Source organism: Zootoca vivipara, chromosome 5, assembly GCF_963506605.1.
Source record: "Zootoca vivipara chromosome 5, rZooViv1.1, whole genome shotgun sequence".
NCBI classification, from domain to species: domain Eukaryota; kingdom Metazoa; phylum Chordata; class Lepidosauria; order Squamata; family Lacertidae; genus Zootoca; species Zootoca vivipara.
Window position 1 is genome coordinate 28,878,901 of NC_083280.1, and position 16,579 is coordinate 28,895,479.

General features: G+C 40.8%; 1 protein-coding gene across 4 annotated transcripts; it reads left to right on the forward strand.

The window, feature by feature from the left end:
* The first annotated feature begins 430 nt into the window (after positions 1–430).
* On the forward strand, positions 431–16,473 carry SLC19A3 (solute carrier family 19 member 3). 4 transcript variants are annotated; one of them, XM_035132616.2, is made up of 6 exons: positions 434–2,130; positions 4,966–5,126; positions 6,081–6,903; positions 8,120–8,312; positions 10,253–10,394; positions 12,377–16,473. In XM_035132616.2, the coding sequence occupies exons 2-6, from the start codon at positions 4,995–4,997 to the stop codon at positions 12,545–12,547; spliced, it is 1,461 nt and encodes a 486-aa protein (XP_034988507.1). In that variant the 5' UTR covers positions 434–2,130; positions 4,966–4,994; the 3' UTR covers positions 12,548–16,473. The 4 variants fall into 4 exon arrangements, with proteins under 4 accessions (XP_060130514.1, XP_034988507.1, XP_034988506.1 ...); XM_035132615.2 differs by having other exon boundaries at positions 434–1,019; XM_035132617.2 differs by having other exon boundaries at positions 434–1,019; positions 8,120–8,280.
* Positions 16,474–16,579: the final 106 nt, after the last annotated feature.

Here is a 16,579-nt window from a genome sequence, read left to right on the forward strand (position 1 = left end):
TAGATCATTTTATTTCATTTTTCTGTTGAAAGCCACCCAGAGTGGCTGGGGAAACCCAGCTAGATGGGCAGGGTATAAATAATAATAATAATAATAATAATAATAATAATACATTATTATTATTATTATTATTATTATTATTACTATAAAAATCAACAAAGGTTTGTAGTAAAATTAAATAAAACATTACTGTAAAGGTAATCGCATTAACATTGTCCGTTTTGCTTTTTCAAGTAGCAAAATGACATTATCCTGGGCTGTATTAAGGGGGGGGGGTGTACACGAGCTAACACAGCAGAACTTTCCTGAAAAAATTACATGGCTATTTCAGTTCGCCATAGCCCTTCCCACATATTCTACTCCTCAAGAATCCATGCTGAAAGCAATCTCACAGTAGATAAGTGTAGATTCTACCCAGGTCACAGTCCTAGTTTAATGTAAAACTGTATCATACAACATGCCTAGCCTGGGCATTCAAACAGGCCAAAGGTCCCTTTTGTTTCTATATCTCACCTCATTTTGTATCTCAGCTCGCCTGCACCTTCTCCCCCTGATCAACAAAAAGCTGGAGCCACTTTGTAAACAGAATCAGAATTAAAAGATCCTTGTCATATGTTTTTCATTTCCTTTAAGAGGAGAGGAGGATGTTGAAATGGAGCCAGTTTTTTAAGGCGGTGGTAGCTTTCGAAGTTGAAAGACTGGAGTAACAAGAACAAGGCACGAAAGAGACTGCGCCAAAGTATATTAGAATAAAACAATCCTCAAGATTTAAACTACAAGCACAGCCAGTGGAATGACAAGTGCCAAGAGTTAACCTACAAGCAATGGTGGAAACAGGATCAGGCGTTTGCTATATTTTAAAAGGTTTGACTTTGTATGGATTTTAAAACATCTGAAACCCAGGACATGCACTGGCAAGAAATAAAAGGAAGGCAAAAGGAGAAAAGTTAACTCAATCATCTGAAGAAAGCAGTTCTGTAGTTCTGTGACCAGCCAAAGGACTTGAGAAGACAGCATGGGTAACTACATGATAAAGCAATGTTATGTGATCTCTAGAAACTTTAGAAGAGATGTGCCAAGACAGACATAGCCAACATGGTGAACTTTAGACATTGTCTAAAGACTCCCATCAGGATTTGGAGTCTAGCAGTATCTGGAGTGTACCACATTGACTATTCTCATGTTAAGAGAAAAAGAAAACTCTTGGTACTAATATACAATGGAGTGTTAGACCTGTGGGCAGAGTTTCTTTCCATCCATAAAAGCCCCTCTTTATCTGAAGTCTATCTTAAAGTGAACGGGTGAAAAAGAAGACTGGCAAATTCAGGTTGTGCTCAAGTGCAACAAACCCACTTCCAGGAGATCAATAAATATTGAAAGGAACTGGGTGGGAAAATTAACTGGAAAGTTTGGTATAATGACTGCTTGCACAGTGTTGTATAACCTCCCTGCAAACAATTTGTAATGAATGTTCAGTGCCAGGTAATTTGGATCCACCTTAGTGGTTGTGTATTACTAACTTTAGAAGGGGTGATTCCTGAAAATCCCTCATTGACATAGCTACTCTAAGTTCCTCTTTTTCTCTTGACCGCTCCTTGTCTCTATGGGAATTGCAGATGAAGTAATTTTGATTAAGTTTTGCTAGGATTCCAGCTGTGTTTACAAGAGAAGAATAAGCTGTCTTGCAAAGCTGGTTGGAAACCTCATCCAAATGAAAGAGAGGCATGTAGTAAGAGCAAACAAGTCAGGGCCAAGTCATACTAAAGCCAAAAATGCCTACAGCAGAACCGGCCCACCCATGAGGCAAGATGAGACAACTGCCTCTGGCGGCAGGATACACTGGGGCAGCAGATTATCATCATCAGGTGCTGCAGTGGCAGGGATGGCTGTGCCACGCTCCTTGGAGGCCAGATCTGTTGCCTTCTCAGCAGGCGCCACTACCCATGCCACCGCTACAGCAACATCTTGGCAAATAGGTGCCACTGGTGGTCTCCCAGCCCCAGGAAGGGAATAGTGGGTCTGCCCTCTGGGGTTTCCTGGGCTCTGCATCAACCTGGCATGATTCAGAGCAGCCTCATTCCCCCCACAAAACCTGCCATGGCAGACTTTGACTTCCATTTCAACCATAGGGTAAGTCTGATTTGATTCTCTGCCCCCTTGTTCCTGGTGTAGATCTTCACTCACCCCTTTCTCACCCTGGCAGGGGGAACATTTTGTCATTCGCCTCAAATGCCAAAATGTCTTGGGCCAGCCCTGGTCCACAGTCCCTTGTTCTTATTTGGGGGGTAGGTGCAAACACTCTGATCAGCCTTGCTTTTGCTGCTGGGTTCTCACTATTTGAATGGTTTTCATGCATAGCTTTAAGCTGACAGTAATTCACAGAACATGCTATCAGCCAATTTCAGTTTCTTTGTTTCTAATTTTTCCATTCTTAAATTTAGTTATACACATTTCTACATTTCCAGTTTGTGAATACAGTATATAATTTGAAGGACCTTGTGAAATTTCACCAACATTTTCATGTTAATTCTACTAATATACATGTATTATTATGCTTAATATACACTTTGCAAAGCACTTTCCCCTAATAGAAATCATTTTTGCATGCTATTTTCATTAATATAAGCATTTTTATGCACACTTTGCTACAGTATATGCATTTCTGTAGACACTACTTGGCTAGAGAACTGCATTGCAAATTTCACAAAAGTGATTTTTTAAGGATGGCTGTGTTTGGTTTGTGTATTGTTTTGGAAAGTGTGAATTAAATAGGTTCACCATTAAATTAGAACTGAATTTCTTTACATATGATGATGCACTATTTTTAAAAAAACTAGAGATGGTTCTAAGCAGTACAGTCATACCTCGGTTTAAGTACGCCTCGGTTCGAGTATTTTCAGTTTAAGTACTCCATGGACCCGTCTGGAATAGATTAATCCACTTTCCATTACTTTCAATGGGAAAGTTCGCTTCAGGTTAAGTACGCTTCAGGTTAAGTACGGACTTCCGGAACCAATTACACTCATACTTCGGGTTAAGTACGCATCAGGTTGAGTACTCCGCGGACCCGTCTGGAACAGATTAATCCACTTTCCATTACTTTCAATGGGAAAGTTCGCTTCAGGTTAAGTACGCTTCAGTTTAAGTACTCCACGGACCATCTGGAACGGATTAATCCACTTTCCATTACTTTCAATGGGAAAGTTCGCTTCAGGTTAAGTACACTTCAGGTTAAGTACAGACTTCCGGAACCAATTGTTTGTAAACCGAGGTACCACTGTAATATAAAGACAATATTTGTTTTGGCTGGTAAAAAAAAATGCCAATCATTTGATCCTCATCTACTTAGAATTGCTATTGTTGTTAATGACTTTCTAAACTTGCATGAACATTGAAGGTGGAGGGGGCAATGTAATCACTTTACTGATATTTGCCACGAAACAAGGTTTGCCTTATCCAAATGCTACCTGGATTCATCTGCTTCTGTACAGACACAGGCTTAGTTTTCTCCCCCTACATCATTTTGCATCCTGCATGGTGCTTTGTTTTGCAGTAAAATGGCAAGCTTTCTTCTTTATTTCCCTATGCTAAGGATGTAAAGGAGGACTTCCACATAGTTATGTACGGTATTTATTTCTGACAAGCAAGTTAAAACCACTGTAATAAATACCTGGTGAAACTAGAGCCTTGACAATTTCAGAGAAAAGTCAAGCTGGTTAATAAGTAAGAGGCATTTTAACACAGGATTATCATAAGGTTTTGAGCAGATGTGCCTGTGGATCTCAAAGAACAGCTGCAAGCTTGTGAAAGGTATTGTATTGAATACAAATGCAGAAGGACAGAATCATTTGTACTACCTTAGGGCTGTATTTTTTGTGTCTTTTCAACCTTGACCTTCAGGCTCCATCCGAGTAATAGTAAATAAACAGCTTTGTTGAGAGGGTTACATAGAAGGTTTTCTAGCCTGAGGGGAGAGGGAGGCTGAAATTCAGGCTCTGCATGAGGGCAGTACAAAAGTAATTGACTCTACCAGTATATACAGTGTTTAATGCTTGTCTTGCATTTTGCTGGAGTCTTACAAAGAGGCTTTCTGGTACAGTCAGCCCAGGACATATATATGTAAAATCAGTGCTATTTTTCTAGAAGAAGTGCTGGAACTCACCATGAACACCTCCCTTGTTCTCTTATAATGGCAATGGTGCCCACCTGAGAGGTGCCAGAACTGAGTTCTGGTGAGTTCCAGTTGAAAAAAAAGCCCTGCGTAAAATGTAAAAATGTGGCTGTGGGTGTTGACAAGCCCATGAATAGGAACTTGACCAGGGCTTAACTCTTGGCATAGCTGTTGTGCACTTTAAGACTTAAAAAAACACACCACACATGGTTAGAGCATCAGACTGGGATATGAGGGACCAAGGTTTAAATCCCCACTCAGCTATGAAGCTCACTGGCATGGCCTTAGGCTGGTCCCTGTCTCTCAGACTAACCTACCTCACAGGGTTGTTGTCGTGAGGATAAAATGGAGTAGGGAGAAACACCACTATGAGCTCTTTGGAGGAAAAAGTGGGATATAAATTGAATAAATAAATATTGACTTGCTTTGTATTTGGGAGTAACCTGCTTCGTTGCCTGGGGTGGGGTGGGTGGCTTGCTTGATAATTTGACTGCGAAATCAAACCAGGGAGCGTCCAGCCATTTCCACTGTGCCGTTTTCTTGATAAAATGGCAACTTGCAGGGGTAACCATACCATTGGTCAAAATGAGGCAGGTGCCTCAGGTGGCAAATGCTGGAAGCCGTCGCAAGGTGTTTTGGGGCAGAGAGCTATGTGCCCCTAAGCCTGTTGCCCTCAGATGTATTACAAGTGATAGCAATAGCCCTTCTGCAAAATAGCTCATTGTGCATTTTTCAATAAGTCTTTTTTCAAGTTGAGAGCCTCTCCTTCCATCTCTTGCTTCATTGTATTTTAGCTGGAAAAACTACAGATTGTTGGAGGAAAATGCAAAGCAGTGAATGGATTTTCCCCACCTTGATCCTTTGCATATATGGCTTCTTCTCCATGATGAGACCATCTGAGGCTTTCCTGACTCCTTATCTTGTTGGGCCTGATAAAAACCTGACCATTGATGAGGTACAGTGACGCACATTTTATTCACCCTAAGGTATTCAGTCATATGTCAGGAGCGAATTACAAATGGGGAAGGAATTCGTTTAACCTTATAAACAAAAGGTAACATAATTTTCTACAGAGAAACTGTTACCTTCGTCCCACTTTTTATAAATGTAAGTGTACTTCGTTAAGTTTTATATTTCTGGGTCTGTGGAACTCCTTGCCACAATAATTCAGAGTTCCTCTATGTTACCATGTTATGCTGCCACCTGTTAGAATTCTGTTAGTACTTAATGTTTGCCATCTCTTAAACCTCCTGAAGAGGCTGAAACCTGTTGGACATACTACCTCCCACAATACATTTCTTTTTTTTACTTCTGAACATCATTTCAAAGCTTTCACCCTGTTTTTTGTTTTGGTAACAAAGCAACCTGGTTGCACACGCAGGCCCACAGTCAACTCACAGCAAGCAAGTTCCGTCCCACTCCTTTCCAGGACATTAATTTCTGTGGCTAGCATTATAAAAGCTCTAGGAGAGCGAGGTGTATTATCCTTGCAAGTAAAAGACAGTGACTGAAAATGCGCTGTGTTGGGGGGGGGGGAATGACAGCAATGAAGCAGCACACATCATGTGTGAAAAGATCAGCTATCAATCTAGCTCTGGAATGCCAGTTTGTAATTAACCAAAGCAAGTTGATGCCCATGTGTTGTGCCTAAAGAAAGGCTAGGCTGTGAATGAGATGGTGAGCTTGCCACTAGCTGCTCAAAACATGAATGGGAGAGAATAGGGGACTGAAGAGACAGAGGAGCTGTTAGAGGAGAAAACAGGCCTCGGCTACCAAAGTTTGCCTAGGGTCTCCACTGTAAAATTATATTGTACAGAAACCTTGTGGTTTCAATAAGTCCTTCTATATTTTTCATGCCTTATATTCCTTAGCCTTTCAATGTTACAAAATCCCTCCTTTTCCCTTCCAGGTGACACAGCACGTTTTTCCTGTTTGGACGTACTCCTACTTGGCTCTACTAATCCCAGTATTCCTGATCACAGACTATGTACGCTATAAGCCTGTCATTATTCTCCAGGGAATTAGTTTCCTGATCACCTGGCTACTGCTTTTATTTGCATATGGTGTGCCTGCCATGCAGCTGGTGGAATTTTTCTATGGCATGGCGACTGCCACAGAGGTTGCCTATTATGCCTACATATACAGTGTTGTCAGTCCTGACCATTACCAAAAAGTCACTGGCTATTGCAGAAGCATCACTCTAGTGGCATCCACAATAGGTTCCTTGCTGGGCCAGCTTCTAGTCTCTCTGGCCCATGTCTCTTATTTTTACCTCAATGCCATAACCATGGCCTCTGTCTCTGTGGCCTTTATGTCTTCATTTTTTCTACCCATGCCTCAAAAAAGTATGTTCTTTCATAGAACGTCTTCCCCAGAAGCATCCATCGGACCAACAGATAAGGATCCACCAAATGTCTCCGGCCAGCCTAGCCACCAATGGGATCCGTGTGTTCCAACAACATCATCCGACAACTTCCAGAATGTGCCAGTAGACCAACTGCCCAAAATAAAAGACCAGAATCACTTTCTGACTGTGCTTCTCCAGCTCTGTAAAGACTTGAAGGAATGCTATACCACAAAGAAACTTCTTTACTGGTCAATATGGTGGGCATTAGCCACTGCAGGATTTAACCAGGTTTTGAATTACGTCCAGGTACTGTGGGATGATAAAGCACCTTCTCATAGCTCTCAAGTGTACAATGGAGCTGTTGAAGCCATAGCAACATTCCTGAGTAAGTATCCCTCTTAAAATATATCCTGTATGCAAACAACCATGTAAATGCACTTAATCCCCCCCATTCCCATGCAGCATAGGAAGGTGGTGAACAAGATAACCAGGTACGAGAAATCATAAAACATTTTCCAGAATCCCACACGCCATATAGGTGTGGTGTGCATAATGTTTTGGGGCACGCAAATGTCACCATTTATTTCAGTGGAGGTAATTTTCACATGCAGCAATGAAAATGAACAGATATCTGGGGAGTGCATCAGAGATTCCATAGTCATAAAAAATAGATAAATTGGAGGGAACAAAATATTTATGCAGTGAGTTTGGTCCACAGCTCACAACTTGTGCCTATCTAGAAATGTGATGAACTGTTTAATCACATAGATTTGTTTATTTAGGTACTGCTATTGTATTTGCTTTCTGTACAAATATGCAAGTAGTTGACTTGTGGCTTATACAGCAGTTATGCTCTGGAAATACCGTATTGGCCCGAAAATAAGCAGCACTTTCCCCCCAAATTCCGATTGTGAAAAGTTAAAGTGCGGCTTATATTCATGACCTTACGCTGCCGGCAAAGCGGTGCAGCTCCCCCCCCCCCCCCCGAGAGCAGCCCAGGAGTGCAGGCCACCGGTGGCCAACTCGTCCACGGCTCACAAGCCTCCCCCAAGCTGCTGAATTTTAAAGGTACGGCTTCTTTTCGGGTCAAAATCGTGTACAACCCTTTGTAAACTATAACCTTACTGCACTCTCCCAAGGCCACTATAGTCTCTCCTTGCACCTCTGAGCGCTGTCCCACATGAGTGCAATGGGGTGGGATTGCCAATGGTTTCCCCCCTCTCCCGTCCACTTCCAACATTTTTCCTGCTCTAGTTTGTCCCATAATCTTTAGGACTTGTTGCAGAACAATTTAAGCTGCTCTTCTGTAATTGTTTATTAAATCTTACTCAGTTGAAGTATTTTAGTTCCCCTTTAAGAGAAATGCTCTAGGCACCTTACAGTATTATTTTGTACCTACATTTTGAGGGGAAATAGGGTATTTTAAAACCATTTTAGCAAGACTTAAAAACCTGCAGAACAGGGATGGCTAACCTGTTATTCTGGAAATGCTGCTGGATGCCAGTTCCAGCCATCCCTGATCATTGGTCATCCAGAAAGCTAAATGTTAGCCACCCTTGCTGCAAGTGCATAGCAGGTCTAAAACTTATCTTTTTCTCCAGGTTCAGTAACATCACTGACTGTGGGATATGTGAAAATGAACTGGGACCTTACAGGGGAGATGGCGCTGGGAATCTTTTCTGCCCTCGATGCAGGTTCCCTGCTTTTGATGCATTTTACCAGCAACATCTGGGTTTGCTATGCTAGCTATCTAGTTTTCAAGGCATGTTATATGCTTCTTATAACTATAGCAACGTAAGTATAGATATAGTTCACTTAGGCCAATTTGTTATTGTTTGGGCCCTTTATTGCAGGAAGGATGGTTAAATAAAGCCAGTGAAAGTAAGAAACACTGGGGAAATGGGAAATGGAGCATACCCTGTGAGACATAAAAATTATTGGTTACAGGTAGGTAGCCGTGTTGGTCTGGATCGAAGTAAAATAAAAAAAATTCCTTCAGTATGCCATCAAATGTGTATGCCATCTAACATTGTGTATGCCATCAAATGCCAACAGTGCCCTTCAGCTCTCTATATTGGACAAACAGGCCAAACCCTACGCCAAAGGATAAATGGACATAAATCTGACATCAGGAACCAGAAGACAGAAAAACCAGTAGAACACTTCAATCTCCCAGGACATTCTATACAAGATCTCAAAGTAGCTGTCTTACTACAAAAGAATTTCAGAAATAGACTGGAAAGAGAAGTTGCTGAATTGCAACTTATCACCAAGCTCAAAACCATGGAGGGACCTGGTTTGAACAGAGATATCGGATTCTTATCTCATTATACATGATAAGCGATCTTCAGCCATCTCAACTCTTGCTTTTTCATGCAAAACCATTTGCAGTCGTTTGCGGTCATCAACAGCTATCAGTCAGTCAATCACCCATTTCCACCACCCTTCTGAGTGATCCCCCCTCCCCATCCCCACCCCTCCCCACCCCTTCTCTACATAAGTGCCTGGAAACTTCCATTTCACTGTATCTGAAGAAGTGTGCATGCACATGAAAGCTCATACCAAAATAAAAACTTAGTTGGTCTTTAAGGTGCTACTGAAGGAATTTTTTTTATTTTACTATAAAAATTATTGAAAGGGAAATGCAGAACCCTGTCTTCAAATATCAGAATGGCTGTCATATAGAAGAGGACTAAGACCAGTTCGGGACGCAGGTGGCACTGTGGGTTAAACCACAGAGCCTAGGGCTTGCCGATCAGAAGGTCAGCGGTTCGAATTCCTGGGATGGGGTGAGCTCCCGTTGCTCGGTCCCAGCTCTTGCCAACCTAGCAGTTTGAAAGCACATCAAAGTGCAAGTAGATAATAGATAAATAGCGGAAGGTAAACGGCATTTCTGTGTGCTGCTCTGGTTCACCAGAAGCGGCTTTGTCATGCTGGCCACATGACCTGGAAGCTATACGCCGGCTCCCTCAGCCAATAATGCAAGATGAGCGCTGCAACCCCAGTGTCGGTCACGACTGGACCTAATGGTCAGGGGCCCCTTTACCTTTATGACCAGTTCTCTGCTGCAACATTTTAAGTGTAAGTGTGTAAGAGCCGTTTGCCAATAGAACCAATACCCTAATGGAGGGGAATGGCACTCTCCTTGTTGGAACCCTTCAAGCAGAGACCCAATAGTCATCTCTTGATGATGTTCCTAGCTCTGGATTTCCTGCGTTAAACTGAAGGTTGAACAAGATGGGTGCAATACAAGACACTCCAACTCTACGACCTTGAGATTTCTTTCTTTAGCAATTGCTGTTCCAGCCACACATCTGTGTTTCCAAATATACACCTGCATACCTCCATGGGCCTATAGGTGATAAAGTTCAAACCTGCTGTGAATAAAATAAGCAGAGCTCGTGCTCAGACTAGTACTTACGCACAGATTTAAGGCAAACGTGGGATGTGATCTCTATCATAATAACGAACCTTTTGCAGGCCTCTTCTTGCTCCTTCGGTACTGCCCACATTTCCTGAAATCCCATGGTAATCATAGAGTTGGTAGGGACCCAGAGGGTCATCTAGTCCAACCCCCTGAAATTAGCTATGTGCATGGCTGAGGTTTCCTTATCCTGATTGTCTGCATCCATTTCACACAAGTGTGTGCAAATTTTGCCAGGTCTGAAAAAAACAAGTCATCTACACATTGATATCATGGTGATATCAACATTCTAAAATAAGCTCAATTTTAGTTTTCAGATTGCCATCAGTCTCAGCATGGAACGCTATGCGTTAATGTTTGGATTCAACAACTTTGTTGCATTGCTAATTCAAACTATTGTGACCGTCACAGTGGTGGATTCCAAAGGACTGGGACTGGATATTGGGACTCAGGTAAGTTGTAATGTTAATGTTGTATTGTGGGCACTATTGCTAATTCAGTAACATTTGCATGCTTCACATATTTGCAAGAGGCGAGACTCAAATCAAGAGGCTTTTCTTTTCTTTATAAACGTCCATTTATATAAATAACATATGCTTACACATCTGTAATGTATTTCTACCTCATCCTTTTAGGGCAGGTATGTGGGACTTTTTTGTCTTCACAGGCTGGATTCTTTTCAGGATCTACTTTGTAAGCCAAATTTGACAGGTAGGCGGGGTTGCCTACCTATCAACTGCATGATTCCATAAATGATGTAATGTGATTTGGTGCTTTGAAATCCTGCAATAAGAATACCGTAAGATTCCACAGGAGTGTCGATTTCTAGTTTGGATTCCTTAGCATCATCACCATCATCATTAATATACTACACTTCATCTGAAGATCACAGGGTGATTTACAGTATAAATCATCTAAACTTTAAATATAGTTAGGCTACAATCGTTTTCCCGTAAGCCCCAATAAATACAGCAAAACTTTCTTGATAATGCATAGGATTGCACTATTAGTGAAATATACAAAACATATTTGGGAATTTTACAAGTTAGCCAGGAGTAACTCTCCACAATTCACCAGAATTTTAACTTTAACTGCCAAATTTTCATCTCTCTTTGCTTGACTTTGACTCATTTGTTAATACTGACTTTTTAGTCTTGTTCAAAGTTGCTCAACCAATCACTGAAACAAGTGCCCCACCCAAACAAGTAACTGCTAACAAGCACTTTTTTCTGTGGTGGGTTTCGATAATTGACTGTGCAGATTATGAAGTACAGATCAGCCCAGAATTTACGCTCAGGCTGGAAGAAGCATGCTTGATGTCTGGCCTAGATTAACATTCCATCACCCCACCACCCAGATCTCCAATGATAATCTGTCCAAGCTGGCAAAAGCTTATTTTTAAAAATATTATTGTTCATTATCTCACAGCACACATCAATTCCAGTGTGTTGTCTTCACATCAGTGTGCATACACACAATACTGGCTGTTCTCCAATTCCCCAGTGACTTGATATTCTGTATCCCTGGCTGGGTTGGCATCAGCACCTGATACCCTTGGGCAGCTGCCAGGACTCGCTGCCAATGTCTGCACTAGGCCTTGTTTAATTTTGTTTCTGAACCAGCACGCCAAACAGTGGCAGGTGGCTGGATCTTGTCACCATTTTAATTTTCCCCAATATCCTCAGCCTAGCATCACTCTGACAAATTGTGGGATTTGCCTTGAAGTAACTGACAGCAAAGCAGAGGTGAATTTTGTTCATCAGTATTTAGCATTTGGGTGGCTTTCAAAAAGATAAGAGACAGATTCATGGAGGATGTCCCACCTCCTCTGTCAGAAGCAGAATGTCTCTGAATACCAGTTGCTAGAAACTGCAGAAGGGGACAATACTACTGCGCTCAGGTCCTTGTGTGTTTCCCATAAGCACCTGCTGTTGCAACATACGGTCACTTGATATGCATTTTCACAATTATGAATGGTGTAGCTACAAAGAGATGGATCATTAGTCATCTTCCAGTTCTGAGGAAGTACATTCATGATAGAACTGAATGGAGAGGAGAAGAATTGACTTCCCTAATACAGGGGTGAAGTTGAGGACATCACGTACTTATTTGCCTACTTCAGCAAAATGTAATACTTTAAAAAGTGCATTGTGCTCTTTTCATACTGTATCAGTGGATTTTAAGTTTCAGTCTTCAAAATACAGATCTCAATGCTTTGGCTTTCATATAATTGCAAGTCATTTTTTGACTATAGACTTTTTATTATTTAAGAGAAAGTATATAGGAGACTGAGCTTATGCATAAAAATTAAGTCCTACCAAGTGGACTTACCAGTAGGTATTTAAAAAATGGTTGCAAAAACTCTATGTTTGAAGCTTAAGTTTTTTCAAAAAGCTGTTTGACAGATGTATTCTTTCACTCTGCTTTCTTGCAGTTCCTAATATATGGCAGTTACTTTGCAGTGATAGCTGTGATTTTCCTAATCAGGAGTATTTTTACGATAACATCACTCAAATGCCAAAAGGAGTCAAAGAACCTGGTTGAAAATCTTCAGAAGACTGAGGCAGAAGAGCAGAATGCAGTCCGCTATGACATAAGACTGTGACTTTAGCACCTTCAGCAAAAAAATTACCTGAGAATAAAGCTCATCCACACAATGTTAATCAAGGAGGAGGAAGAAATGGAAGCAAACATGTTTGGTGCACCATTGCATTCCTAGTCATTTGTGAGCCAGAGAGCAACTGCCTGGAGCATCTTTCAGTTCCAAACCATTTTGCCAATTGCATTTTTCAATTTCAAAAAACAAAAATTGAATTTTGTTGGTATGAATCTTCAAAGGTTAGGTTTATCATGTATACACAACTTATCGGACTGAAATTTCCAGTTCTGGTCCTTGTTCAGCATTCCTTAGTATGTTAAGTTCACATTCACCAAACAAAAGGTAAATTATGGCTTCTAAGTCACTTGTTGCATGAGGCAAATCACATGTTAAACATTGCACTGGCACTGAACATACTGCACAAGTGGGCAAGAGGTTTCTGGACTATAATCAGGGCCCTTTTGTGCGACACATTTGTAGCTCTGCCTCCCTCTTGAAACTTGCAGCCTTTTGAAATCAGGTGAAAACATTGTTTTAAGAGACTCGTCGGCCCTCTCCGATTTTCTGCTGTTTTGTGTACTTGCTAGAACTGCTTTGTTAAGCAGCATATATTTCAATGTTATTTTCCATAGTTTTATTGTGATTTGTATAAAATTTATATAGATATTAGTTATCTTACAGACTCATTAGCTGAAAAAGCAGGAAAGGAATGGAGTAAATAGATAGTGTGAATATTAAGTATTTGCGAGAACATACCCTTTCATTGTTTGATCTATTGTAAATTATCTGTGGCTACCATGTTTTTTGGAGGGCACTAGGAGAAGGGGACGACAGAGGATGAGATGGTTGGACAGTGTTCTCGAAGCTACAAACATGAGTTTGACCAAACTGCAGGAGGCAGTGGAAGACAGGAGTGCCTGGCGTGCTATGGTCCATGGGGTCACGAAGAGTCAGACACGACTAAACAACAACCACCATGTTTTTTATAGCTGAGTCAAACTTGCATCCAATCCTGGAGTGGCCTTAATACATCAGGCAAGTGTGGAAATAGTAGGCTGAAAACTGATGAACCTATCCTCTATGTATGACAACAGCTAGATTAAGGCCAGCATCCTTTTTTCTTTTTTATATGGTGCTAATTGAGATTTCAGACCCAATACTTTGGTGCAAACATTTAACAAATTTCATCATTGCAACTGTGCCAATCCACAGTGGCAAACTATGTTAAGTATTGTTGAAACACTCATTAACCCAGTCCTTCATCTATAATTAATATTCAGGTAACCTGAGATTTGTTAATCTGCTACTCAATGCATTCTAGGATTGCCACCCAACACAAGCAATAATATTACAGTTACATGCTGCATCTATTCCCACTATATAAACTGCATTTCACAACCATACCAAATGACCAAGCCTAATCATGTAACTGTATATCAGAAATTCAAAATAATGCATGAAGGAAGCATAGAAAACAAAGTCAAGTTAGTATGACATAAGAACATTAACATTAACTTTAAATCAATAATTCTAAAGCTGTTTATATTATATTAAGTAAGTTCAATTGTGATAATGCCCAATCTATAAGTACATGGCATACTAAATATTGTAAAATTCTAGAAAAAAGTACACTTGCTCTATTTTGAAGGAAAAGTGAGGCAGAAAAACAAGAGTGCTGCTCTTTACATTCTATGTCCAGGTGAAGGCATGACTATTACCATGTTTCCATGTAAATAAGACCCTGTCTTATATTTATTTTTCCTTAAGAAGACACATTATGGCTTATTTTCAGGGGATGTCTAATTTTTATTACGCGTCCAGCCTTGCCTCTTCCTTGGCGCCCTCCAGAACTGCTCCTATAACTATGTCTTATTTTCGGAGTATGGTTATATTGCACAAATGCTTAGAAATCCTGCTACAACTTATTTTATGGGTATGTCTTATTTTCGGGGAAACAGGGTACCTATTATTTTCCCATGGCAGTGCCAAAAGTAGTGACTGGTGGTTAGAAGGATTAAATCTGCATGAGGAAGAAATTACAAATCTCAGCTATTACTTCAATGGAAATTGCAGCCCTCAGCTGCTTTACAGCTAAGCAAGATAGGAGACGGCATCCCCCATCACAGCATTCTCATACGATGTTCGTTTTGGCTCTGTGGTCAAATGTGTGAAGTCTGCATTTAGGTACTAATTTTTGCTTTCCATTTCCTGATTTGAGGAATGTGATTTCCTGATTTGAGGTATGTGAGGGTGACAATCATACAAAGTAGATATTTTTTAGAGCGCCCCAGAAGTTTATTGTGAACAATATAATGGGAGTTTGGTCCAACTTTACATAAGGGAATTAAACTAGCCAGAAAATATCAGTTTATTTTACCCTCTTTTTACACTCCTCATTAAGAAGAGTTCAAATAAGATGCAGCAAAAGCAGTACTGGGTGGGGTACATTTCACTGCCTTGGTTTTTTTCTGGCAAGCAAAAAACTGTGCATTGCCATAGTTTAGCTAATTCTTGAACAAAATATTCTGTCTGCTTTATAAGTCAACTCCCTTGGAAAGTCTACATATTGAATAGCTGTTTCCAAAAATCATGTTCATACTGCCTTTTGATCCTAGGTAGAAAGCAGCATTTACCATCTCACACCGTTAAACTAAACGAAAGAGAAACAACTGTATGCCAACTGTAGTAAAATACAGAACTTTTGTTTATTACCATTACAGAAGCTTAGAGTCAACGTATTAAAGTAAAACCCTCTAACCTTCAATGAGTATTGTACAAAATACACAGGATATGTTGAGCAAACTGCTGCTATGATTCAAGTAGTCACAAACTATCGCAACAGGTGTCCAGCCTCTAACAAGGCCTATTAAGTTCTTGCACCCTGTCATGGAGACCTCAAAATAAGTTTAACAGAAACCTCGGGCAACATCCAACATTCTGGATCTGTTAATGCAGAGTTGTCCACTTCCATAATATAACTCTTCCTTCTTCTTCAATGCAGTTCTCTGCATGCTCTCAAAATCAGCTCTGGTTTGGAGGACTCTCCAGAGTAGATTTGGGAGGCATGAAGAGGAAAGGGAAGGCCTATTGCACAAGCAGAGTTCTGCTTGCAGTGCATGGGATACCGGCCTAGATCAATAAATCAAACAATGTGTGTCCCACCAGAGTGGGATTCTTCATGAATAGAATTGAGCAAGAAGTTAAGTAGGTTCTATACTGCCCATCTAAAATCAGATTAGCTATAGTGTTCAAAATAATGACGTTGATATTTTGATATTTTCCATGAGCCACAGAAAATGTCGCATGAGCTCCAGAGTAAAAAAGTGGGCATCTCACTGAAAGCAATTAGTATCTTAAGTGAGATACTTCAAGACAACAGGGCTCATTCCTTTCCCCGCTACTCCTTTCCCCATTCCTCTGTTTTTTACAGAGCTTTCCTTCCTCACTCCAACAGTCTCAGCCCTACTCCTGCAGCTCATTGCAATGCAGTGGGACTCAGTTTTCCCATCATGTAACCTGATTTGTAGATGGCTTCTCCACTCTACTGCTCACTGAGAGGTGGCAGGGTCTCTTTATACAAACACACCTTTTGGATCCCCCCCAAATCTTTTCTCCTCTCAGGGCTCACTGTGTCATCTTCTCTTCCTCCTCTTTCACACAAACTATCAAAGAGGAAGCGACACGTGCGGCTGACTGGTCTTGTGATATCTGTAAACCTATATAATGTTGTGCACAGGCTGGGGTTCCCCGCACCAGCTTTATTGGTTGATCACCAGGAGATTTTTCAACATTACCAAAAGCAGCTGTGGAAACGCACCCTGGAAGGATTCCTAAAGATTTAACAAAATTGGTTAGTGCAAATGCCGACAAAGACAAACACATTTTTTCCTAATATTTATTTTTTTCCACCTGCAAACTGTAGCAAAACATGATCAGCTTTATTATGCAGACAGGTATCCCTCTACATTATAGAGAATTTAGGCATGTATAAATAGAAGAGCTCTTTAGGAAAGGAAAAACACTTCAAGAAATGAATAA